This window comes from Periplaneta americana, chromosome 16, assembly GCF_040183065.1.
Source record: "Periplaneta americana isolate PAMFEO1 chromosome 16, P.americana_PAMFEO1_priV1, whole genome shotgun sequence".
NCBI lineage: Eukaryota > Metazoa > Arthropoda > Insecta > Blattodea > Blattidae > Periplaneta > Periplaneta americana.
Genome location: NC_091132.1, coordinates 52,587,880 through 52,615,774, shown reverse-complemented (window position 1 = coordinate 52,615,774; position 27,895 = coordinate 52,587,880). Strand labels below are relative to the sequence as shown.

The window sequence follows — 27,895 nt, the reverse complement described above, 5'->3', positions numbered from 1 at the left end:
CCATAGTATATGATATCTATCAGAGTATGTTTCTTCAAGGGGAGTTTCGACCTAATGGTTTTGAAAGGTTTCTTTGTAAATGTTACAAGACCCATTTAGATCTCTCTATAGAAAAAGAAAAATATACCTTAATATTTGAATACACTTTCTTTTTTTATTGGTGCAGGTAGCCGCCGCCCTAGCATCCTGCCAGTTCCAGATATGTTCACTAGTTCAAGCCTTAACATTGCTTCTGAGAACCAAGACGAAGGAGACGAAAGTGATGACGAGATGGACGATGATGTACCATGGAGATCGCCTAGTGAGAAGATTGCGTGAGTACAATGGAATTACATCAGTAGGTTGAAATGTACTAGTCATAGTAGCGTAGTAATGACTGGAGCATGTTTTGTTTTGGCAATGTATTTTTCCACAGATTTTTAAAGAATTTTGTTCTGGAAAGCTGAAGGAATAGAAAATTATATTGCAGTTTGTTAACATCAAGTATTATCATATTCGATTTTTGAATTGAAATTTAGAAAACAATTTTGATTTGCATTGTATAATTAACTGCAATAGTTCGTTTAAATTCGTAATGTATTATAGTGTTTTATCTATTGCTTCAATTCGTGCTTTGTGATTGTTAATTTTATAATGTGGAAAACAGGATCAAATTCGAAAAGTAAAACTTAAAGATAGTATAAGACTAGAATAAGTATCTAGCATAAAAACTCCTCTTTTATTCAAAATAGTAAAATAATAGCAAGAGTTGTCATCCTGATACGAAGATCGCATTCTGAGATTAATTTGAAATGAACTCCTGGGCTTGAACACGTACAGCTCATGAATTCTTCCAAAGCTCAAACCCAGAAACAAAATTTGGGCCACCTGAATTTTCCAAGTTCCAGTTATAACTTACTGCGCACAGGGTGCGAATTAACGGGGGGATGAAGGAATTTCCCCCCTTTAGAAAAGTTATCCCCCTCTCATAAATTCATATTAACATTCCTGCCAGGGATAACTTCTATCCCCCTCACAAAATATAACTGTTTTAATACGAGTATACGTACTTTATAAAGTACAAAGTAAGCAAAGAAAATAATATTTCTGTATTATCATCACCGGCAAGCTGACAACAATTAATAGCTTAGGAATTACACATCTTATCTTAAGCCTGTTCACGGATATAATTATTATTATGATCAAGATGCAAGACAAGTAACTCAGTGTGACCAAGCTTTGAGCCGTATCGAATGAGGATAATAATAATTTTATGTATGGTATTCTCTATCTAGAATTCTATCCCCCCCTCATCAGAAATTTTAATTCGCACCCTGACTACGCATACTCAGTGCACTGCTTTGAAGCACTGAGCATGCGTAGTCTGTTATAATTTAAAATTGGAAAATTCAGGTCGCCCAAATTTTGTTTCTGGGTCTGTACAATGTTCAGTTAGGAAAATAAAGCATACATTTTATTTCTTTAAGTTCTTACTAACATCACCATATTAATTCAATAGGTACTACATTTTGTCCCTTTGGTGGAAAAATTTTGTTAAACAATTCATATAGAACTGAATTTATTTATAAATCAATAAATTGGTAATGATAATAATTTACCTACCATATGTTACACTCAAAATTCTTGCTGATGTATTACAATAATTATTTTACCCCCCATTGTGAAGTTGTTCTTTGAGACTACTTCCGTTGATGCCAGAAGATATCTTTATAATTCATAAAAATAACATCTAAATTCTCCAATAAAGTACTATACTGTTACTTAGTTCAAGCTATTGGCCAGAAAAATGTATTGAAATCGTTGAGGAGAAACTTAGACTGTTGCATATTAAAACTGCGTGATTTAATTGAGTGAAATTACATAAAATTGAATCGAAAGGAAGAAATTTATATTGCGTTCGTTTAATCTTCTCCGTGGGATATGCTACCAGAATTAATTATTACATTGAAAATTCATAAAGTAGTCCTATGTGTAATTTATACGAATTATAAATAATTAATTAACAATAATGTATATTTTATGTTAATGTGCCGGTAATTATTTGTATTTCCCTGAACTAATATGCTTTGCTAAGTAATAAACTTAACAGTTCACGGAAAAAAAATTCAGATTTAATTTTAACATAATCTGTGTAATATTTGAGATAGGTGTAATTACATGAAGTAATCTTAAGTAAAATGTTCTGTATCTGCATTTACACATCTTTCGAGATTTTATTACCGCTAAACATTTCTAAATACATCGTATTTGTTCAACTGTTTTGTAATAAACAAAACAATTCAGGCTTACTAACATTCCAAATGAGTAAGATTTAATATTAATAATTATCTTGGTATTATTTAATGATTCTCGCACCACAGTTTCATAGTCTAAGGCGTCATGCTCTGGACTAGCGTTACGGAATGAGCTCTAATTCTAGTCATCAAAAGGGGAAAGAAATGTTCTCATTAAATCTCAACCAATGTATGGGTCCAGTTGCCATCGCATCGTGATGGATTTGGGAAGCTACAGTAAGTAGTGAAATCCTGTTTCGTGAGCCATGGGTAACGGCTGAGGGGAAATCATCATGCTAACCACATGTTGCACCCGTATTGGTTGGATGATCGTTCACCTCTCCTGAGGCAAGTGGACGTGCTGCCAATAGTCGAGGTACTAGTAAGTCTTGGCCTTTTATGGACAGTCAAACACAGGGTTATTAATGTTGTACCATTATTATTATTATTATTATTATTATTATTATTATTATTATTATTATTATTTTAATGTGGCTTTTTACTTTACTTTAAAACAATGTAGGCTTACCTTTACAGAGTTACATTTTTCTGTTTATGCACTTTTTAATATGTATACGAGGACTGGAGCATAAGTCATGGCAATGACTTTTTTTTTTTTTTTTGTGAAAATGCAAGAGCAGTACGAAATTTTTAAATATTTAAATGACAGGGCAGGTTATGTGTACCACTATTGTAAGGCAGAGTAAAGTAGGAACCAAACATCCATAAACGACATAGCATCATGCTATTTGAAAGGACAGTATGTGTACTAATGGGATAGAATAGGATATGGTAGGGAGAAAACTTCCATAAATAACACAGCATCATGCCACTCATATTTATAACGGTAGTTGGAATAGCATCACAGGACATACTCAACCTAAAACCTACCGGCTCATATCCATTCTGCCCGGCGGTCGACTCACAACTGCTGTACGCATTGTGCATAACATCGCTCTCCGTGTGATAACCGTATCACACTATTATTCCCGTAGTGATGCAACCACATACTCGTACTGTGGATGAATGCAACGGCGGTCGACTCACAACTGAATTCACATTGTTATCTGTGCTATAACCATCCATCACATTATCACCTAGTGATGCGACCACTTATGTGGATGCCATATGACATACAACATACCACACCTTCATGATACCATCACTTAATTTTGAAAAAGAATACAGTTGCCTTGACTTATGCCCCTTATGCCCCAACCTTCGTACAAACTTGTCACTAGGATCTTTAATAAAGCTATTCGGCAGAATATAATAGTTGAGGTTTCATCTTTGATTAGACACTTCTCTCAAATGGAGAGTCGTAGAAAACACAAAATCAATGTCAATTATATTCATTATATTGAGGTAATATTGACTTCGACATGTTTCAATTATTAGTTTACTTGAAAGAAAGTAGTTCCAGCTGTAGAAATATTGAAATTCAAAACGAAATTATTTAGTTTTACTGATGAATACAAATATCATAATGGTAAACACCTACAAAGAAATAACCAAAATGTTATTATTTCTTGTATTCTTGTATTCAAGAAGTAGATGTTTTGTGTATTATTTTTCATGTGGTTCTATAGAACAATATATCAGCTCCTTCAGATTTCCTTTATCTGTTTCTATTTTTGTTGGATAAACTATTTAATGTTTATTTTTTACACCCTAATACAAAATGTGTTGATCAGTAATATATTCTGCTTAAAAGTCTTAGTCCTTACATGGTATTTGTATTGTATACCATACTGTGGAATCAATGAAAAAATATCACTACTATAATTAATTAAAAATTATCTACTCGTATAATCGCAATATGTGTAAAATATTTAAAAAATCAGTAGCCCGAGAATCACAAAAAATGTTCTCTTGTTTGGTAAAGAATAATGGTCATGAAGAAAATTATTATTGAGCAATCAGCATTTATATATTTAATAAGGATCCTCGTTGTTAATTTTTTATTTGAATTCATAGATAAGTTCGTAATATAATCTTAGCCAGAAATCAACCATTTCAATTTGAATAAGGTAGACCTATAAAAAATTGGGAAATCTTAGACAAACTAAAAGTTAAAGCAATTTTTAAATTTATACATATTAGTTATCAGAAGAATTGAGAAAAAGACACTGGAAATATGAAAATAAATATAATTCCAAATTAAATTTTAAAAGTTAGTCGAAGGTTATAAGAAGCTTAAAAAATCCGTTGGAAAGGTAGTCAACAGTAACATGGCGTCTGGCATAATGAAATGATTTTTAAGCTGTGCAACTTGGCTCTCAGGAGTATCACGATCTTACAAGGAGCGTCGTCCAAGTTCATTTGGTAGGATTACAGTAGCGCGTCATGGTAATGAACTGCACACTAATGACTTCTCATTAATCTCTTCATAATTTCAGCTCTTTTTTTCCAGGCTTAGTCTTTAAAAATTTAGAACTATACAAGATGTTTCTGAAATGTCATCTGATAAGTACAGCACGTGATAGAGAACATCAAGTTACGCAAATTTAATATAGGAACTTATTCTCTAAACTCTCGTTTTTAGTCAAATGAGGCACAACATGTTTACGTATTCAAGTTTGCATCTCGTGATTCACCCCAAATTTCTCTTGAATGGAGTCATTTGTAGTGAATTATAGGATATAGATATTTAATTTCATGTAAGCCGTTCACTTTAGTTTAGGCAGCCCAAATAGCAGTTGAGACAAGTGGGGAGGTATTTCATGGTTTTTCAGGCGGAATCAGGTGTGAGTAAACTTCCGCTGACATCGTCACGGACTTAAGATATCTTTAAAGAACAGAAAGAAATGAGTTTTAACACAATTTATTCACTTATTTCAAGATATTTTGAATACGTCACTCCTAGTAACATTACCGTGAGAATATCACAACCTGGGTAGACCAAGAAAAACTGTTGAATTCTGATTGTGACAGACCATATCGACGGCCCAATTCAAAATGGAAACAACTCAAAATTTAAAGTTTTGAGAAACCTGCATTTTTAAAGCTTTATGTTGCTGTGAAAATCAAAAGATCGTTGAAATTACTCCATATTCTGTTAATGATGTTTTATATACCTATACTACGAGTATACGTTACAAATTAGAGTGTGTTAATTGGATTTTTCACAGCAACATGAAGCTTTAAAATTCAGGTTTCTCGAAACTTCAAATTTTGAGTTCTTTCCTTTTGAACCAGGCCATCGATATGGCTGGTCTAAGACATACGAGATCGTCGACAACTCGCATGCAGTTGAACCAAGTCTACGTATTCTGCATGCTTGAACACCAAAACAATAAATTCTAAACTCAATAATGTAATAAGTAAATGTTTACGATTAGAAGAAAATACCCAAATACCACAAAAATATAATAAAAATATATCATTATCATTTAATATTCTATTAAAATTTTCTGCCATTACCTTTCACCTTTGTTGTCACGAGTTTCAGAGATTCGAACCATGAATGACTGCCGACAGCAGGATTTGAACTTTTATAGCTACTACTGTGGAACATTCTGATTCATATGATTTTTCTATCGATTACGTATCTCTGTTTTAAAATCGTAATAACTAGAATTCTCTAGAATCACCTGAAGCTACTGTATGTACTACCTCCATAGATCGGCGTATTAGAAATGACTGCTTTTTTACTCAAAAGCATCATATAAATTAATATATCTGTCAGTCTACCCGTCTATGTCTGTTTATTACTTCACAATGACTAGAATAAGGACACCATGCCAAACACTAAATTACCATCCTTTAGGAACAAGATCTTTGGGTCATCCACTGAAACAATGGAGTGAGACCGAAACTACCAGGCTTAATACGTGATAGGAGGTAGAACTAATATACAAGCGCTGTGAGGTAGAGAATTTTAACGTCGGAAAGTGTTGTATGGTCATCTCCAGTCGTGTTGTACGTGATGCCTAGAACAATATTTATGATCGGCTTGAGTAGCAGGACCTATATAAAATAACAAATTTGACCAAATATGACACATTTTGTTTTTTAAATAAAAATTGCTTAACCTATACGTATCATTAAAAAAAACCGCATCATGATATGATGCCAAACAGCTGGTCTGCTGTTATTTGTAAATGGTCATACGTACTCTCGGACTTTTAATTCTAGAAAATTCTTCTCTCATTTCTGCAGAAAAAAGTCTAAATTTTTCAACTTCCAAAATGCAATAACTCTGGCACTAATATAGATATTCACTTAAAATTTGCATGATATGTGTAAAGTAACTTAATGAACAATTCTATGTGAGGAATTTTTTATATCTTTATTTTTGTGTGAAATATTTTTTTTTAATTAAAAAAGTTAGATATTAATAACATTTCATAAGTTTTAAAACCCTCGATGAAGTGTTTTCAAAATTTCATGATTTAAATTTGTTATACCGTCCATAAGCACGCATGCATGCATTTGTGTTAAAGGATGAAATTAACTTTTTTTTCTATAAATACCTTAATTTTATGACTTTTTTATATTTGTGACTACCTGGTTGGTCCAAAAATTCAAATTTTAATTTCCAATATCTCTCACCATTTCTAGCCATTTGAATATTTACAGGTAGAAAAAAATTCGTTTTCGTATTTCCTGCCCCTTGAGACATACACCTAGCACAATAACTTTTTTTTTTTAAATGTGATGTACCCCATTCAATTAGGGAGATAAAATTTGAAGTTAGAGACTAGGTACTTATACTGAATTTATTTGATTGATCTCTTCTATCATATGCTGTTCTTTTCATACATTTTGTACATACTCTGTACATGAATATAGTCGACCTGGTTGGCGAGTTGGTATAGCGCTGGCCTTCTATGCCCAAGGTTGCGGGTTCGATCCCGGGCCAGGTCGATAGCATTTTAGTGTGCTTAAATGCGACACGCTCATATCAGTATATTTACTGGCATGTAAAAGAACTCCTGCGGGACAAAATTCCGGCACATCCGGCGACGCTGATATAACCTCTGCAGTTGCGAGCGTCGTTAAATAAAACATAACATTTTATATGAATATACAGGGTGTTTCAAAAGTGATGGTCAATAATTTACAGATGAAAATTACAAACTAACACAAGCAAAAAACTCCAATACTCATTGGTTTGTAAATTAGCCGTTGTAGAGATAACGTACATTTTCTGTTGAGATTTCTCGCTAAGAGCAGACGTGCAGACATCCCTAACTGAAGTCTACCTAGAGCAAGTGTTCAAAATGCTGTCTTTGCATTTGAACGCAATGTTATACTACTGTCTGTAGTGAGCTGTGTTTCCTCTCGAGCGTCCTGAATCATTTCTTATTTACTGAAAGACACGCTCAATCCTAAACCGCAATTCCTAAAGTTTGTTGAGCTCAGAAATGTAAACGAGGCTTTTTACATGACCCCCAAACACAGAAATCTAATCGGATTTAAGTTAAGTGATCAAGAAGCAACTACTAATTCCACTATTTGGGATATCTGGACGACATCTACCGCTGGCACTAGGATCCAGAATACAAAGCAGAGGTTAACTTAAAAATAACGGTAATGTACAATATGATTTCCGGATACAGTGATAAACTTAAAAATAAAGTGCAATTTGATTTCGAAGAAACATGAGATGAAAGTGCAATGAAGAATAATTAAAATGAAGTGAATAATATTATTTAGTATTAGACAAGTGATTGTGTAAAGTGATTAATGTTTAATGGATAATAGGTCTTCCTCTGCTTAAAGGAATAACATATGACCGATTAAATTTTGGACCAATGTTTATTGGAGCTTTTTTACTTTTCATCTACAAATTATTGACCATCACTTTTGAAGCACCCTGTATACATTTTTTGGGCTAATAAACACAAAGATTTCCCGTCCACTAAAAGAGACACATCCAAATTAGAAACATTACTTTTCATTATGAAACTTCATTTTGGTTTTGGATATTTATTATACAGGCCAAGAAACTTGTGAATGCATTGAGTTTAAAAGCCACTGGCCTAATACACGATATAATTATGATTGTAACGATGGTTATATTGATCGCATAACTTTTTAGAACATTATTTGGAGATCCCTGCACTGTCTATGTAATTAAGCGAACTAGTAATATGCGTTACAAGAGCAGTATGTTGAAGTTTTCATGTTCGAGGAAAAGTTTGAAAAAGCGAATCGTAGTTGAGAGAACATACCGCTCGTGTATCGTACATTATTTTGTGCGAAGATCGTTTATTACATACCTGAAAGAGGAATTTCTAATTAGCTATAATGAAATTTCCATCTTGGTTTCTGTTCAATGACGGCAAATTTGCAAAACAAAAATATCTATCTTCAACATTGTTGCTTTAAAATGTTTTCTGTGTTTACTATACTCCAGCAGGCCGTGATATACGTCTGTCTTCCCCCCCCCCCAGTCTATGATGAGTCTGGAATCTTGTTGATTTTTTCACGGCTTCCTTAATGTTACTTGCATCACGAATGCAGTAACTTTAATGGAGTTGTAGAGTTTACTTAATTTTTGCAAATATTTAAAAATAATAATTAACAGTACAATTTAGGTGAAATTGCAGTGGTAAGCTTCCAATTTGTAATTATTAGTCTACTATATTGAACGTCTCTAAAAATAATATGTTAAAAGCCTAAAGCAGTAAAATCAATATGTCACTTAAGCGGTAAGAAGAGGGAAATAATTGTTATGTGTGTTAGGCTGGGAATACTGAATGTGGAATTTTTTAGACTTTCCGCGGATTGGTTTTATGCGGAAACCAAGCAAATACGCACGATCTCGCACAAATGTTATTATTCAATCTTTAAATTTTATAGTAATATTCAATGTATTCTTTTTGTCAAATTTTGACATATTGTTAAGGAGTAAATTGATTCCACAGTATATATTAAGTGCTTTGTGATGAATTGTAATTGTCCTACACATCTCTCTCTCTTTTTTTTCTCTTGAACTCTCTGCATTGTTCTCTTGCTTCTCTTCTCTATTCCATGCTTCTTTTCCCACCAGTGGCAGAATTGTACCCATCTGATGATGACTTCTCAATGGTAACAAGCTTGATACAGTACAACACACCTGACTTTTCATGACTTGCACGCTATGTTATGTGTTTCATTGTTCTCACGTATCTATCGCACACATTTGCTATCTTCTCAGATCTGACGTTACAGAGGGGCAAACTGCAGAATGTGCTAACAGCACATGGCGTGATGAATATGTACGGTAAGTGGTATATAAAAACGACAATATGTTTTGTTTTCTGCTAAAGCAACATTTAAAATTGCTCCGTTTGCCTGTTTTAGAATCAATCAGTGAAGTTAGTGAACATAGATATTTCAGACAATCTATTTTTCTGTTGACGCTGATATTGTGACAAACAGCATTAAAATGTCCATCACATTACACTTTATATAATACAGGGTGATTCACGTAGAGTTACCGCCACTTACGGAGCATATTTCCGAAGACATTTTGTGCAAAAAATGTCATATAAACATGGGTCTTATTCTCAATATTTTCAGAGTTACACTAATTTGAAGTTGTTTGCAAATACCATTTTTCTTTAGTTTTAAAAGTAAAATAATATTACAAATAGGGAATGAACTATACAGAAGTGTCATTTCTTTAATTGGGAAGTATTCTGAATCAAAAAATATTTTATGAATTCCATAGTTGCTTCAAACAGTATTTTTTTTTTTTCTTTTTTGTTTTTAACTACAAAATTACATTTTTCTTATGTACTTAACGCAATAATTGTTACAAATCACGGCACTCTTGTAAACTTTTTAAGACTATACATTAGGATGCAAAATTGAACTGTAAAGAATCAAGTTACTAGAAGTTGTATGATTTGTAACAATTGTGATAAGTGCGTAAGAGTAATGTAATTTTTCGCTAAAATTTGAAGAAAAAAAAATCTGTACAAAACAACTAAGAAATTTAGCTTCAGAATACTAACTAATTAAAGAAATTATACTTCTGAATAATTAATTCTTTATGTAATATTATTTTACCCTTAAACTAAATAAAAACGGTACAGTATTTCCAAACAACTTCAAAATTAGTGTAACTCTGAAAATATTGAGAATAAGATCCATGTTTATATGACATTTTTTTGCTCAGAATGTCTTCGAAAATAAGCTCTATAAGTGGCGATAAGTCATAGTGAATCATCCTGTATATTCAGATTATTGAATATAGTAATAACTGCATTAATTGCGTCCAGCGCCAATTACATTGAATGATTTTGCTTATAGTCAGAATTATAAATACACTCAGAATTACAATACTTTCAGACTAACTCTTCACGAAAAAAGAAAACAGTCGCTATTTTTAAATGTGACTTTCAGCCTAAAGAATAAAAATAATTTTAAAAATAATAATAATTTGTCACTGCTGATCTGTTAAGTTATTTAAGATTGAACATTTGAAAATTCCAATATGATAATATTTAAATTATAGTGATGGTTTACTTGATTGACTGGTTTCGATGTTATTTCCATCATCTTTTGAATTCTAGTAAGTTCCTGTAGTAGGATGTGTTTATGATTGTATGGAAAAGGGTGTGTGTTCTGAAATTAAATTGAGTGTTGAGGATGTGTTGTGGATGTGTTTTTCTGCATAGGCCTATACTACGTAAGAATTATTTTGTTATTTTATCACATAAAGTAGCAATAAAATTATTTAATGTAATTGTCTATGGTCACTGTATCACAATTTTTAAAATAGTCCAGGATTTTCCCAAAATATACTGGTAATAAGAGTTTTACAATTCACATCATTCCATTTAAAGTTTGATGGTATACCAGTACCTTCCTCAAAAGAGGGAAAAGAAGAAAAGAGTTTTAATTTCTAAATATAAATTTGTTCTTCATCAAATCAGAAATTTGTGTTCACTTCTGTCTACCATAAACTGAATGATGGTAAGAGCATGTTTATAATGAAAATAACGTAATTTAATAAATTTAATTTTTGCAGTATTTCACAATATCAGAACAGTAATATATATTTACAGTCTTATGTAAAATAAATGAAATATATCGGATTACAGATGCAAGATTTCCATTGTTAAATTCTTTTCGTAGCTGCAGTAGTGCTTATTAATTTATTTTTCAGTGCTTTCTTGTGCGCATCTGTTACAACAAACGCATTCCTAACCTTATTCATTACTGTTTGCCATTATTAAGTTTAGTGCTTATACTCGTATTTACTGATAGTATCGAATAACATATTAGTTTTTATATGTATATAATTAGAAAAATGTACTTTGTACCTTTAACAACACTTTAAAACAAATTTTGTTTTTAGATATTTCTTAATTTCCGGCTTCACTGCATTGTCTTTTTGGACAATGTATGTTCTTACTTATCCCTAAACCTTGTTCCAGATTAGCGTATGTAACAAACCTTGGGCATTTAATTTTAAGAGCACTTTTACCTACGTGATTATATGGAAAAACCATTTTAAATTTGATAATATTGAAAGTGCAGATGCATAAAAAGTTGCAGCCATAATTTGGTGTAATGTTAAGCGTTATAATGGATATTTTAGGAATATTTTATGGCGTGATGCATACATTTTAATAGCATAGTTATTCTTGAGTCACTATTACATACTATTTACAAAACAATTGTTTAAATTTACATTATATGAATATAAGTGCAAAAAAAAGTATAGATATATCTCGAGAAGCATAATCGATAGCCACAATATGAAAACTGACTTCGATAACCGAAGGATAGCTACTTCGAAGTCACGTGCATGTGCGGGATATGTTCGCCATTTTTGGTTTTGAGTCACGTTTCTTCAAGTAAGTAAGTTATGACTGGCACGTGGTAGGAAGGTAATTGAGGTTTTCAAACGATTCGTCTGAAGGAGATCTAGCCAGAAAACGCTAAATCACAAGCATCTAAAGGGTTAGTGAAATTTATAAGCGAGAAGCCCAAAAAAGAAATGGCTAATATGGAGAAGTCGAAATATATGCAGCTAAAATCCAAGTCAAAATACAAGAAACGCATATCAGATGAAAGAAGAGCTCAAAAGAGATCGATTAAGCCCAAAACCCAAAACAACCTAAGTCGAACAATGCAGGGCTTATAGAGAAAGGTAGAAAGCAAAAGTGGTGCAACTAGAAAAGCCCAACCGAGCACCTCTGTCACAAGTAGGTGCGAAGCAATGGATGTGAACACTGAATAGGATTTAATAGCAGCAAACACATACCGATCCAGTAAACGTGGTTAGGCCTCAAGAACAACGTGAGAAAATATAACACGAATGAACTAAATGAAATTACAGGGCAATAAATGATAAGTTATATTTGTTACATTACCTCTCATACCACCGGGCTTTGATAAATATAATTCCTGTTCTATTATAGTTAACTTGTCCTTCATTACACGACTAACTTCTACATCAAATCCCTTACTGTTATCCAACATGGATCCACTTACATAAGCCCCGTGGGTGTGTCGTTGACACAGCCTATTCCAATTTTTTCAGCATAACTAATCACATAAAAACTGCCATGATAGTCAAGTTTAAAGATTACTTTTTTCAGCACTACTAGTAAAATATCGAGCTCTAACAATTATTCATCTTTTAGATGTATGCACTCATAATCATTCTGTATTTTCTCGAATATCACACGCCCTCGGATAAGCGCGCACCCCACTTTTGAAAGACAAAAAATTAATAATGATAATAATAATAATAATAATAATAATAATAATAATAATAATAATAATAATAATAATAATAATAATAATAATCAATCTTCTTAATGTATCCAGCTGTTTGCTGACAACATAAAGTCCACTATAGTCCACTGAAGTCTATTCAGTTGTTTTTCACGAGAAATGAGGGGTATTTTGATCGGTGTTCATTATAGATGCCTGTTCCTAGTAGCCAGAGGTGGGGTGTAGTCAATATATACTGCAGGACTGTGATAATAATAATAATAATAATAATAATAATAATAATAATAATAATAATAATAATAATAATAGCATAAAATAAACACAAATTACAAAAATAAGGCTTTCGACAAATGTATTCACGGCAAATTAAAAATCAGCTAAACATAAAAAACAGTTCAGCTAACAATACATTTTGTCCTGGAACAGGATTCTCTAGTCTCTGATGCAGTTTTCTTTTACATCAAATTTACGGGCTATCGTACAATTTCCATTTTCCTCCACATCTTTGATAATTCTTAAGATTTTTCGTGCAAGGAAAGGATCGCAGTTTCATACCTTTAGTGATACTCATTTTCATAATTGAATAATATAAGATTCACAAACTATACACTTATCACACTTGAACTTATCTGAATACAAAATGAATTGCAAAATACTTGAACTTGATTCTGACACATACTGCTAATCCAAATGTAGTTTAACAATGTTAATAATTGAAATACCCTATCAGGGCAATAATGGCATGCACTGCCGCCTTAGTAGTTGAGCAGGAGGAAAATCGGGCAGTGTTGCCAACTTCATTTCGAATAAGCCGCGCACCCATACTGTTTACTTGTAAATTTCGGGGTATTCGAGAAAATACGGTATATGCAAATTTAAATATATTTTTAATGTTGTATGTAATAGTGAGTAAAGAGAAAATTAGGCGCCTAAAAGTTATGTATCATACCTTATAGTCCTCAATGATCATTTCACTGTAAAAATTACATCAAAGTATAGGTGCAACTTCTTGTTTATTTGCAATTTAAATCTGAGTAAATTTATATTGATTTTCTCCATGTGTTGACATATTGTACAAATTCCATGAAAGAATGCTCTTAATGGAACACATTCCATCACAAAAGTATTTAACACATCAAAACAAAAATATGTATGATATGACTTTCTTGTGTTACATTTTAACGTACCTTGTTTACATGTTTCGACCTATTTATGGGTCATCTCGCCAAGACCAACAACGACCAGTTCTGAAGATGACCTATTTATAGGTCATCTCGCCAAGACCAACAACGACCAGTTCTGAAGATGACCCATAAATAGGTCGAAACATGTAAACAAGGTACGTTAAAATTTAACACAAGAAAGTCATATCATACATATTCCGAAGTGATACAGTGTTAAAAGTTGTATAATCAAGATGTAAAAACAAAAATGTTTTTAATAACTACATGCCACACTGGGAGAGATATAAAATATGAGTTACCCACCAGTAGTACTTGTGGTTTGTAAAAAGATTTACCATTTTACGTCTCAATCTTCCAGGTACCTTCTTCCCGTCACTCAAATTAAATTTGTAATTAATTTGTATTAAAAAATTTATACTAGAATTAACAGTGTGAAAAATGATAGTGTGTATAAAATATGTACTATATAACTAATGTGATTTCGTGTAAATCAAAGATTAGTCCATCAGGAAACTCGTATAGCCATATTTTTAAGATGGATTTTATCTCCAGGCGATTGAAATGGTATCTAAAATCTATTAAGTTAATGTATATTTTCATAAATAAAAAAATAATAATATAACGATATAATGTAGTGTACTACGACTGAATCTTAAACAGAATACTCGAAATAACCTGTTCTATATTGCAGAAAATTACTAAAAAAAGACAATGTATTGATATATGAAAAATATTTTATAAAAATGACTGAGAAGAATTTTATGTTCTGTGGTGTAATTAATTGATAAATTTTTCAGCATTGTGAAAGGTTTTCCTCCAGTATCTCCGTACATCGGTGTGAGTCCAACTCTCTGTTACCTGCTCAAAGAAAAGAAGCCTCTCTGTTGCCTTCAGCTTGCTCAAGTAAGTTGAAAAATAATTATTTAAAAAATTGGTTTTAAAAAGTGATGCAAATTGTCTGAACATACTTCTAAAATATTTCATAACTAGTAGTGTGTTAATCTCTCTTTCCAGGTTTGTGAGCACTGCAGTTACAGAAATGCAAAAGAATATAATTGGCAGAATAAAACTATTATTCTAGCTGCTGATTATGCATCCAATGGTATCTACAACTTCATCATCCCATTAAGGGCACATTTTCGTTCCAAGACATCGCTCAACCCAATCATTCTTCTTCTTGAACGTCGCCCTGATATTGCCTTCCTGGATTCCATTTCATATTTTCCATTGGTGTATTGGATGCTCGGATCAATAGACTGGTAAGAACTCTGAAATTTGTGATAATTACTTAAAGACAGATTTTCTTAAGATAATTATGTTCCTTCTTTAGTCTCATTCCAGTATTACTCTCTTACTCCATAATGAACGCCAATGTCATTATAATGCTATATTACTGACACACATGCCAGTACTAATGGATGTACGCCTAAAAATAGGTTTTGCTTAGTAAAGCATTGTTCAAAAAGTGACACGGACAAGTAACAGCCTGTTTAGTGGTGATGCAGTATTTTAGCTTTCAGTAATGAAATCTCTCTATGTATACATTGCTTTACAGAAACAGTTTATTGGTTTGCCTTTTAATAAGTGATAGAACTATCGACCATCCTCTATAATGCACATTTCTTATCTTTTGAAAAAAATCCTAGGCACATGCTATTTTTCATCTCTATTGATAGAATTAAACTCTAGGCACATAGTCCGTTTCATTCAATTTATGAACCACTATTGTCTCATAAGCTTCAGTTTTAACAATTTAGCCACTTTTCAAACTGATGTCTTGGATACCTACCTGTTGAGCATAAGCAAATCCAGAGCAAAGTTAAGGGGGGCTTTAGCCCCCTTGAGCTGACATGACAACAGTTATATTTAATATTGTAGATATATTAATTTGTCCTACAGAATTTATCTGTAATATTGACACTTTAATATTTTAGGAGAAAAATTCGCTCCGGCACAGGGAATCGAACCCAGGTCCTTGGTTCTACGTACCAAGTGCTCTGACCACTGAGCTACGCTGTAGATTGAATTCGGCGTAGTTCAGTGGTCAGAGCGCTTGGTACATAGAACCAAGGACCCGGGTTCGATTCCCGGCGCTGGAGTGAACCTAACAGTTTATTTCTGCATTACATTTTATTTATTTATTTATTTATCTATCTATCTATCTATCTATCTATCTATCTATCTATCTATCTATCTATCTATCTATCTATCTATCTATCTATCTATCTATCTATCTATCTATCTATCTATCTATCTATCTATCTATCTATCCATCCATCCATCCATCCATCCATCCATCCATCCATCCATCCATCCATCCATCCATCCATCCATCCATCCATCCATCCATCCATCCATCCATCCATCCATCCATCCATCCATCCATCCATCCATCCATCCATCCATCTATCTATCTATCTATCTATCTATCTATCTATCTATCTATCTATCTATCTATCTATCTATCTATCTATCTATCAATGTATCTATCTATCTACCTACCTACATATCTATCTATCTATCTGTCTGTCTGTCTGTCTGTCTGTCTGTCTGTCTATCTATGTATCTACGTATCTATCTATCTATCTACCTATCTATGTATCTATGTATCTATCTATCTATCTATCTATCTATCTATCTATCTATCTATCTATCTATCTATCTATCTATCTATCTATCTATCTATCTATCTATCTATCTATCTATCTATCTATCTATCTATCTATCTATCTATCTATCTATCTATCTATCTATCTATCTATCTATCTGTCTGTCTGTCTGTCTGTCTATGTATCTATCTATCTATCTATCTATCTATCTATCTATCTATCTATCTATCTATCTATCTATCTATCTATCTATCTATCTATCTATCTATCTATCTATCTATCTATCTATCTATCTATCTATCTATCTATCTATCTATCTATCTATCTATCTATCTATCTATCTATCTATCTATCTATCTATCTATCTATCTATCTATTCCTCATCAGTCTTTTCTGGACATGGCTGATTTGATGCATTCCTGTTCAAATCCGTCATTCCCGTAACAAATGCAAATATAACATATAGATTTTTGCGTTACATATACTGTATAGGTCACCAAAGCATTTGCTAGTAGTGAGCGTACACCCCTTGAATAGTAACTAATGACCTTGTCTTAGCAGTGCCAGTACCGGTACTGGCGAATAGCGACAATAATAGAAAAAGAAAATTAGCTTGACTTAAGAAATCTTGGATCTGCCACTGCTTTTGAAGTAACTTTCTTCATGATTTCGTGGCAAACTGTTCTTGCCTATAGCTTATTTGATTGAGCTTTTCTTTAGTTAGAACGCGATTTATACTTCTCCATTTCTACTTTAAAATTGACCAGTTTCTCTTACTTTATTCACGAAGTTCAGGATTGTTGAATCATATGGTTGTTCGATGCCAGTATATTTCCGAATAAATACAGCACGATACATTTTGTGCGATTTATTCCTAATATTTGTACCATAAATGAATATTCGCTGCTCTAATGTGTGGTGAATTTTCATGAACTAAACAACTGCACTGAATTGAAATCAGCTATATACTAATGCTCTAACATTGACATCCCTTCAGTCTGTGTTAACTGTTCATACTAGACAATGCTAAACCTTTCCACGCTCAATCCAGGGGAAATGCATACCGGTACATTATTTCTTCAGCAGTCACATTCGGACTAAAATACTGAATGGCTGATGGCATTGTACTGAGTAAAACTTGTTTTCTGGCATATGCTCTGTATTACTATTACTAAAAATGTCACTCCAACATCACCAGGAATGCTCCTATCAGCATTATTCTTAAATTACCATCACCATCTTCATCATTAAATACCAATTAATATATGTAAGTGAAGGAAATCATGATTGTTTATTTATATGTATACTACAGTTCTTTTTCTTCTTTTAATCAACTTAAAAAAGCCTGTATAAAACAGCACATTTGATTTAACATATTCACTCGTATTTTAATATTTGGCTATTCCTAGAATAACAACTGTGGTAGCCTTCATGTACTCACCATATCATTAGTCTACATTTTTAATTGGAGATATCAAACGAGTCAAATATTTCTTATATATTTCAGCCTTGACGACTTACTTCGAGCAGGAATAACTCTAGCAGAGAACGTAGTGGTGGTGAACAAGGAGATGTCCAACTCTGCTGAGGAAGATACACTGGCCGACTGTAACACCATTGTTGCCGTACAAACAATGTTCAAGTAAGACGTCAAACGCCATTTTCACCCCCCCCCCTCAATTTATTTCTTTCTGTTGTGTTTCTCTGTGTTTATATGCTGTTTGTGGTCATGATTCTTATTGTCGGTGTTGTTTCAGTTACAAGTATTACATACATATTTTAGCTAAAGCAGTTAGGAAAAGCAATAAGAATATAATGAGGTTGATTTAGAAAGAAAGTAACTAATTTTCATTATAATACATCTTCATTAAAATAAAAGTATACTTACTTATTTAAGTACTTTTTTATGCATTAGAAGTGTGTGTTGTAAACTGTAGCAAGGGACTAGCAAACTGATCAGCTGCCAGGATTGCAGTATTTAAAGAGGCACAAAACGACTGGCATTATTAACATAAAGAAAATTAATTTCATACAGCATGAAACGAAACTACATAAATTATTCATCTTATGGGCTTGGAATTTAGTACACTTCCTCTCTTCAGTAGTAACCACATATTGTTATTCATTGTAGAGATGTTATGGTAAGATTTATTATTAGGCCTACTTATATTTCAAGACTTCAAATTAAACTCTGTTGTATTTGATTGTTAAAGTATTTCTGAGGACAACCGGATAGGGCAGCTGGCTACGGACTGAAAGGCCCTGGATTCAATTCCAGATGGTGACAGGATTTTTCGCTTTGTCGAAACTTCCAGAACATTCTCGAGGTCCTTCAGACTCATGTAAAATTAAATACCGGGTCTTTCTCGGACGTAAAGAGCAATTTGAAGAGTGGTCCCGACCACACCAAGTACCTCATTTTTATATCAAAGCATGAGTATTTTATGTCCCCTGTGCTCCTTCTTGACGTAGAAAGTGGGAGATGGTTTGTTATGCTCTGATGAAGAAAAAATGATAGGTACCGATAGATGCTACGGCAAAGACAATATTTGTTGCCAGGGACGTTATTTTACAATGCTACAGCCCTGTGTGTATGTTGAAATTGATTAGTGATGTTTTGTAGCGACGTAAATTAAGTGTGATCTTGAATTTTTCTCCCATTCCTAAAATACAGTAATAAATAATGTTTATGAAAACTTAATACATATTTCATAAAATGTAACTATGGCTGAGATAAACAAATGAAAACATGTCGGTAAGTAAAATGGACTATTTTTGTCTTTTTGGTTAGTATTTTTCATTTATGATGATATCAGTCATCATCAGATAATTTTCATTTTGCATCATTAAAGTGATCTTATTATCTCTATTTAGGCATATTTAGTGACATGTAATGATATGTAGCATGTGTTACTTTAAATTAGTGGTTCCTTGCATATGAACATTTATTTTTTTACCATATTTAACTGTTTTTTACATTCTTAGCTTAAAGTCACATTACTGTTGATGAAATTCCGTAATTGCTTCTTAAAACAACAAAAGCAACCAATAGTATTCATAAAATGCTTATACTGTCCATCTGAGTGGTTATGTTGCAGAATCACTGAAATGGTGGAAATCACGTGACAGGTAGACTACTTAGGTCTACTTTCAATTATTTGAAACAGTTGTGTAATACTAGGGCATTCAGTAAGTAATGGCAACAATATTGTAAATCAGTGCTCCTAGCAGTAAGGAGGAGCAATTGTTGTATAAATGAAGGGTACACGGGAAAAACGATCAAGGTCCATCAAAAATCGAAATTGAGTTAATAAAGCCATTTTATAGTAGAAAGGAAGTACTATCATGTGGTCTAGCTAGTAATAAGAAATATCGTTCTTGACATTCCACTACGTCAGTTTCTATTAAATACACACATAACAAAGTATTAAGTGCTTAAACTTTAAAATTCGTTTTTCTCGAAACTTTCTAAAATGGACCTTGATCGTTATTCCCGTGTACCCTTCAAATGTGAAATATTAGAAGTACTGATAAGTCTTTAAGTAACTATATTTTGTGAATACAGGGACTGTTTCTGCTTTGTATTAAGTAATACCGCCCTAAAAATGTTCAGTAGGTATGAGCAAAGATGCTTCATAAAATACAAGTTGCAAGAGGAAAGAAAATGCAACTTGGTGCTTTAAGGTATTGAAAGAAACTAATGGGAGAGCCTACCACAATGAACTATTACAAGATGAGTGGAAGCGAGGCATTCATTTTCAATCAAGAGCTGACAACCAAAGAGTTTTACATCAATCATTGAGAGAGATATCCAGAAATTATGCTGCAGATGAAGTCAGCCATCTTCCAACGCATTGTTAATATATCTGAAGTATGTAATGCCAAAAGTAACCTAAATAAATAATTGATTAAACGGCGATCTTACTCGTGTTAATTGTGTAAGCATGTGCAGCTTACAGCTGTTTCGGTGTTTCTTCGCACCATCCTCAGAGCCTATTTATCGTGAAATAGTAACTATGTTGTCATTACTTTTCGAATGCTCTGGTATTATGTAGATGTCCAATTTCGAACAGCAAATGTTTTCAGAAAATAGCTAAGACTGAACAGCCACAAGCATTTACAGAGGAGCTATTAGAAATGAATGGGTGAAACGAGAAGCAACATAACCATTCAGATGGACAGTAGTACCGGTATAGTAACAGTAGTTCCTCCTAGCGGTACATGTTTATTGATTTATCTTATCCTTTAGTTTATCTGTAATATTTATTTCGGATATTGCATAATTTTGTTCACCAATTTAAGGCCATGAAACTAAGATTTCTTCCTAACTTATTTCTTTATTACAATACTGTATGTCAGAATTTTAATATATGTGCTGTATGGTAACGATTTTGGACTGTCCTTTAAGTGAGTGGTTGAAGAGCATACAACTTTCCATTTCATTTATTTTTTTAAGTAAAATTAAGGTACTTATTTTTAATTAAAATTATGGTATCGGTTCCAGTACTTATGTTTTAAGTCAAAAAGATACCTACTTATTTACTGATATTCATTATTGCAAAGACACAAAATCAGTATATTTCCATTAAATGTTACTGTTACAAAGAAGTGTTTTATAAATTCACAATACTCTGTAATAATACGTAACCATTGCTCCTAATGTATGGATAAAATGTGTTGACACAGTATGTGTATGGTATATCTAATAAAAACATAAAATCTGTTTCTCACATTGTCCAATTCAAAAACTATTATATCGTTTTGATTGTTGAATATAATATATAATACATTTCACACGAATATATGTACAATCACAAGGAAAACACTGAATTTAAGTACGTTTAAATGTTCAGTAAAAAGGATAGTAAGATTGTCTATCAAATACAGTAAAATGTTGTTGTCTGTAGTTGTGATTTGTGTTGAAAAGTTTCGACATAATAAAAGAAAATACAAATGACACGTCTTGTCATGTTAGCCCTAAACATGAATTTACTGAAGTAACTTAGTTTAAGTCATAAATTTTCTATCTATGCTTATGTTCAGCTTAGAATCCCTTGCTTTCGTGAGAAGAAACTTAGACCATATTTATGGGTTTGTGGTCTGCAACCTATTCTACATTGTGAATATGGTTTCTGTAATACTATAATATCACAGTCTACTATATACAGTCACAAAGCTTGAGTTTTGAGGGTGCTAGAAACAATAGACTGTGACGGTACTATTTTACATTGCCTGTAATGAGGCGATATTAGCGATCCTAGTGGTGAGCAACTATCTAATGTTTGCATATTTACTACGTATAGAGCTTCGCGACTGTATATACTAGACTAGACTGTGATAATATGTTGAATCCAACTCTATTGTAAAACTATAAATTATATTCACATTATCCTTTAAAAATCATCATTTTTCTGGTATTTCAGGTTCTTCCCCAGCATAAAGAGCATCACAGAACTATCGCAGTCATCAAACATGAGGTTCATGCAATTTCGAGCCCACGACAAATACGCCCTCCATCTCTCCAAAATGGAAAAGGTACTGGGCATTTCCTCCCAGCTCCTCAGTGCAGATGAAGGTGCTGAAAGGGTGCTTGCGCTGGTAACCCTCTTGATTTCAATTTCCTTATAACATTCATACTTTTCTGCATTCTATAAGCATTTATTGCCTTCCTTTATGTTAAGCATGATAAGTACTTATTTCGGCGACAATGAAAAAGCATTGGTACTGTAGTTCTCCCCTCATGTTGGGTCATTTCAGCAGGAAAATTGCGTTTGTTACAATGAGCATAATATATATAGGATACTCTGAAAATCGTGGAGTTTACTGACCTATTTTTTTTAACTTTCGAAGCGCATTATATGCCTATAAAATGTAATTGATTTCATAAACTTGAATACGAGTTTATTACCAGTAAGTGATGATACTAATGATAAGAGTTTATTTTGTTTGGGCTTCGAACAGTGATTTTGATAAAAAAGATTGTCAAATGTAAAGGTTAGTTACAGTGTATAAAAAAATACATCACTATAATTATTTAATATGTATTAGTCTATTCTTTCAACTTTATATTTATATACATGATATAATTTTATGATTTGTATATTATAGAAGTCGTAATAAAAGCAGTACCTATATTTTTAAATACTCCAAATGTAAAATATAAGACTTTGTTTTTAAAAATCTCTTATTTAATCAAACTATCGTCTAGGATTTTGTAATACGTCGTACCATGAATATGTAAATCATGTAAACGAATCTCTTACACATTGTGAGAACTGAAATTTTACAGTTTTTGGTTATGCACAGAAACAGGAGTGGACTAAGTAACTGCAAATGATACATGCATACAGATTTACCTATACATTTTTTTATATTTTCTTCACGCTTCATATGTATATTGCAAAATGTCTTGTTTACAAAACTTTGCACCTCTTCTGAATTTTTATCAGTTTTAAGCAAAAAAATCGTACCATAATTATAGAGAGCATAACAAATTATGACAAGTGTCAGAATACTTCAAGGAAGATTAAATTATAAATGACCCAATTTGAAAGTGTGTTAAAGTATTTGAAATCTTTAAAAATCGCTTTACTTTTATATAGGATATTGAGTTGTTTTATGATAAATGTATTAGTATAATACAAAAAAATATGCTCTTACGCCTATCACAAATCAGAAAAACTACGTATAACTCCCATCACTTATGATACAATTGTACACAAGCACTGAAATCAGCAGCTAATTACTTACAATGCTTAAATAGTTCATTACCATAACATATTTTTTAAATATTTTAATTTTGTACCTACTATAACAATGCCCACTTTCTATCTATTGAACGATGAAATTTATAATAAAATTTAGTTTATCAAACGATAACTATAATAAAAATTAATAATCCATGTTGAATCTTTCGTACATTACTTTTAACACTTGAATATAAATAATTGATTAAATGGCGATCTTACTCGTGTTAATTGTGTAAGCATGTGCGGCTTACAGCTGTTTCAGTGCTGCTTCGGTGCTTCTTCGGTGCCTAGGCTCTGAGGATGGTGTGAAGAAGCACCGAAACAGCTGTAAGCCGCACATGGTTACACAATTAACACGAGTAAGATCGCCATTTAATCAATTATTTAAAAATTAATAATACCGGTAATAATAATAATAATAATAATAATAATAATAATAATAATAATAATAATAAAAATAATAATAATATAAATGACTATTTAATTTCATATCATGGTATACACAAGAATTTATATTTATATTTTATATACCGGTGTCTTTTCTATCTAAATTTGTCATATTGTTATAAACACTTTAAATTTTTCGTTACCAGTTCGTAAAAATTCTTTACTCCATTATTTACTAGAAAACCTATTTTTTGTTCGTATATTGGCATGGCTTGGGCAAAAATATTGAAAATCATAAAATGTTAAGCTAGTGCTGTGTGTTATGGTAGTTCTAATAGAATGTTACAGAGACTGTATATGAAAAGGCTATAACTTCATTTTCTACTTTTTGTAACAGGAGAATAGAGGAGATTTCTACAATGCCAATGCTTTAATGAATTTCTCTTTTATTAATAATGAGAGTAATGAATTTAATTCAGAATATTGTTCAATTTGTACGCATTGAGACAACAATTTGGCAGTTTTTCTAATATTTATTTAATTATTTTGCATTGTTGGATATTTAGCTTTCCAACATTTGAACTTTCCTTTTAAATTCCTTTAGGAATCAAGAACATTTATTTTTTTTATAGTTTGCAATTTTAAAATTGCTCCTGTAAGTGCTTATTAGTTGCTTTGGCTTCCGGCTATTTCTTTGCCTTTGCATACTGAAAAGATTTTAAAAACCCATTACACACCTCATACTTGCTGAGGAATTGTGTGGAACTAACACAAATATGGCATTATGTTGTAAAAACCCAAACAGCATGATGATTTTTAACATATGCATTTTACGTTGCAGGCAGTGCACAAAATGAAATGAAATTGGTATGCTGAACATGTTCTGTAATAACAAAAATAACTTTTCTTGCTTGAAGGTTGCCTGTTACACAACACAGTTATAAGCTGTGTTAACTAACATAACTAACATAACACTTCGAAAATTAGATCTTGTCTCCCTCCCAATCCTGTCTTCTGTGTTATACATAATAAGCAAGAGATAACAGCTAGGTTAACCATATTACTGACCACTTAAAAAAATGTTACTTTAAAGTGAAAATTTACAGTGAAACCTTAATTCAGTTTATTACATAAATGTTAGTGAATAAATCTACTACCGGTATATATTTTAGGAACATTTCAGCACAAGTTTAAAACAACTCCATGATTGTGTAAATTAGAAGTCCAGCAATTAATCCAACCAAAATCACATTTCTATATAGGTACTCAATTTTAACTTCCTGGAAGTAATGCAGACATATCTTCATTTTAAAATATTTCTTGTAACATAAAGCATTTAACAAACATTTGTTTTATTAGCACGTTTACACTTCTTCTTCTTCTTCTTCTTCTTCTTCTTCTTCTTCTTCTTCTTCTCTTACCTCATATTCTTACAACATATTAAAGTTTGTAATATACAGGACATCGGTAGGCCTACTCACTAAAAGCTGGGTAACTATAGATTTAACGCAATATAAATGTAAGGAATACCCTTTCTCTTTAACTATTTAAAAAGTGAACATATTCCCAACCAGTTCGATAACCAATAGGTTATCATTTATCTATCTTGTATGTGAAGTACAGATAATACATAGACCCTCGATTTAACGGACTAATAGGGGCTAAGAAGTGCCCATTAAATCAGAAAGTCCGTTAAATCGCGGATTTTTAAAGGGTAATATTTTATAATACAACACTGAAATTTTAGCACTACAGTACTGTGTATTACTATTTTAATATGAAACACTATACAGTGTTAGGGTCCTATTATATAAATACAGTACGGTAACAAAAAAACACTTTACAGACCGTTTTTGTAACAAAAAAAAAATCCCTTTCTGTTAGTCACTGATGGTTCAAAAGAATATGCAAGCACTTATTTACTGGTACCAGTAAAAGATTGCTGTGAACTAGTAGGCTGAATGAAGAAAGCATCAATCTTCAGTTGCTTTCCAATTGCATGATGTTTCTTTATTACTAAAGATCGGAACTGCGTAAAATAGTATATAAAAAAAGATTTTAAAATATGTCCGTTAAATCCGAAGTCCATTAAATCGAGGGTCTACTGTATGATAAAATAAATATGAACTTTTCATCATCTTATGCTAAAACTTAATAGACCTATGACTTAAGCTTTGTCAAGCTTTGGTTAAACAGCTCATTAATAGGGTTAATAATTGATTATTGTTTTTGTAAAACTCTGTAAGTTCATCTATTTTTTAAAAAAATTGCGTTGTGTTGCAATGGCATCCCAATCTCAGCTATGTGATACAAAAAAAAAACTACGATTTATAGTCAAAAGATGTCCACTTACCTAATAACGAAGAAGTTCATTCTGATATTATGTCTGTCTATTTACGTTTCTGTTCATATACAATATCCACGAGTCAATTTTCTGAGAAGTAAGCTTAGACCTATGCACATTAAGTATATTCATTATTATTGTTATTATTAAGTTATGTGAGGTTATTAAAAAAAAAAAAAAAGAAAGAAAAGTTGATTTACTCGAACTGGCCCAAATATTTCTTCAGTTTTTCTCATAGAACCAAATTGAATAGCATATGTCAGTATGTCTCCAAAAATTCCTGGATCAGGTTAGCTTATAAATATTGTATGTTGCCGAATAATTCTCTATAAGTATTGTTATCCAGTAACACTATTCTTCGTGAAAAAGAGTTATTTATCTCTGTATTACTAGTTTTTATACAGAGTGATTCTCGACTGACATGTTTAACTTCCATAGATGACCACTGATCAATCAGGGTACTGTAGAAAGAATAGTTGCTATATACACTGGCCTTGTATTCAATGGTTACAGAGCACTGGTATACCTATAGAAACAGAGTTTAAATATTTTGAATTCACAAAATGAAAGTATAGTGTATGGTACAAAACGAAAATTGTAACATAAGTAAGAGTAAAACATCATAATTCTTTGACTAAGTTATGGAAGTCAGCATTTCTTTAATTTATTTATTTATATCCACTTCGATGTCTAGGTCATATTGCGACTAGTTAACATGACATATTTATCGTTTACATTCTTACAGTAATGAAATCAAATTGAAGTCTGTGACCAGTATATTTTCGGACGGAGATGGAGATTGTTGAATGTGGTTGATGTATCATTCGAAATTCCATATTTTTATATTTTATTTTTTTATTTGCTGCATTCGTTGAGAAGTGGTGGATGATGAGTGCTGTGTAACACATGCTGCATGTTGGCTGTAGCTGTTTGAAAAGGTGGTTACGGACATGCCGCAACTTTAATTACGTATTTATTACTTAATTGTATACAACAGACAGTAAATGGTCATTGTTATTCAGGGTTTCGAAAGTTGCGAGCTATAGTTGATGTAAATTTGTCGCTTACAACAGCTGTACTTAGAAATTCATATGAGTATCACACTTTTAGACCTGTGAGATACCTGTTGTCATTACATGCTAACTCAGTTATTCGAGTTACAGAAGAGTTAGTCAAGAGTGATTTATTACGGTAATTCAGATGCTTTTACATACACTATATGTATTAATAAGATGACAATTAACAAGCTAGTGACTGTAGAGTAGGCCTATACAGAAACGAAAGATTGCTGAAGTGTTCTGTATTAATGAATCAGTACCTGAGTAGGCCTACATTGTCTACAATGCAAGCATTAAATGTCAGATTATATAAAACCGTATTATATTTAATTGTATTCATTAGCCTATGGCTTTACAAAAAAAGAAAGAGAGAGAGAGAGAGAAAGAAAGAAAGAGAGAAACAAAGGTGAGAAAGAGAGGTAGAAAGAAGGGAGAGAAAGAGAGAAAAAAGGGTAGAAAGAGAAAGAAAGGAGGGAGGAAAAGAGAAAGAAAGAAAGAATGAGGGAAAGAAAGAAAGAAAGAAAGAAAGAAGGGAAGAAGGAGGGAAAGAAAGAAAGAAGGAAAGAATGAGGCAAAGAGAGAAAGAAAGAAAGGAGGGAAAGAAA

The 27,895-nt window shown here is 32.2% G+C and overlaps 1 protein-coding gene across 3 annotated transcripts in view; it reads left to right on the top strand.

Annotated features, from left to right (window-relative positions):
• SLO2 (slowpoke 2) overlaps positions 1-27,895 on the top strand; it is a 1,063,914-nt gene that overhangs the window by 998,804 nt on the left and 37,215 nt on the right. Inside the window, exons 17-22 of one of the 3 annotated variants that reach the window (XM_069849155.1) lie at positions 167-314; positions 9,421-9,486; positions 14,941-15,046; positions 15,158-15,402; positions 18,260-18,394; positions 22,176-22,350. In XM_069849155.1, coding sequence (XP_069705256.1) covers positions 167-314; positions 9,421-9,486; positions 14,941-15,046; positions 15,158-15,402; positions 18,260-18,394; positions 22,176-22,350 — 875 coding nt within the window. The remainder of the gene's footprint in view (positions 1-166; positions 315-9,420; positions 9,487-14,940; positions 15,047-15,157; positions 15,403-18,259; positions 18,395-22,175; positions 22,351-27,895) is intronic. The other 2 variants (XM_069849156.1, XM_069849157.1) reach the window with 2 other exon arrangements.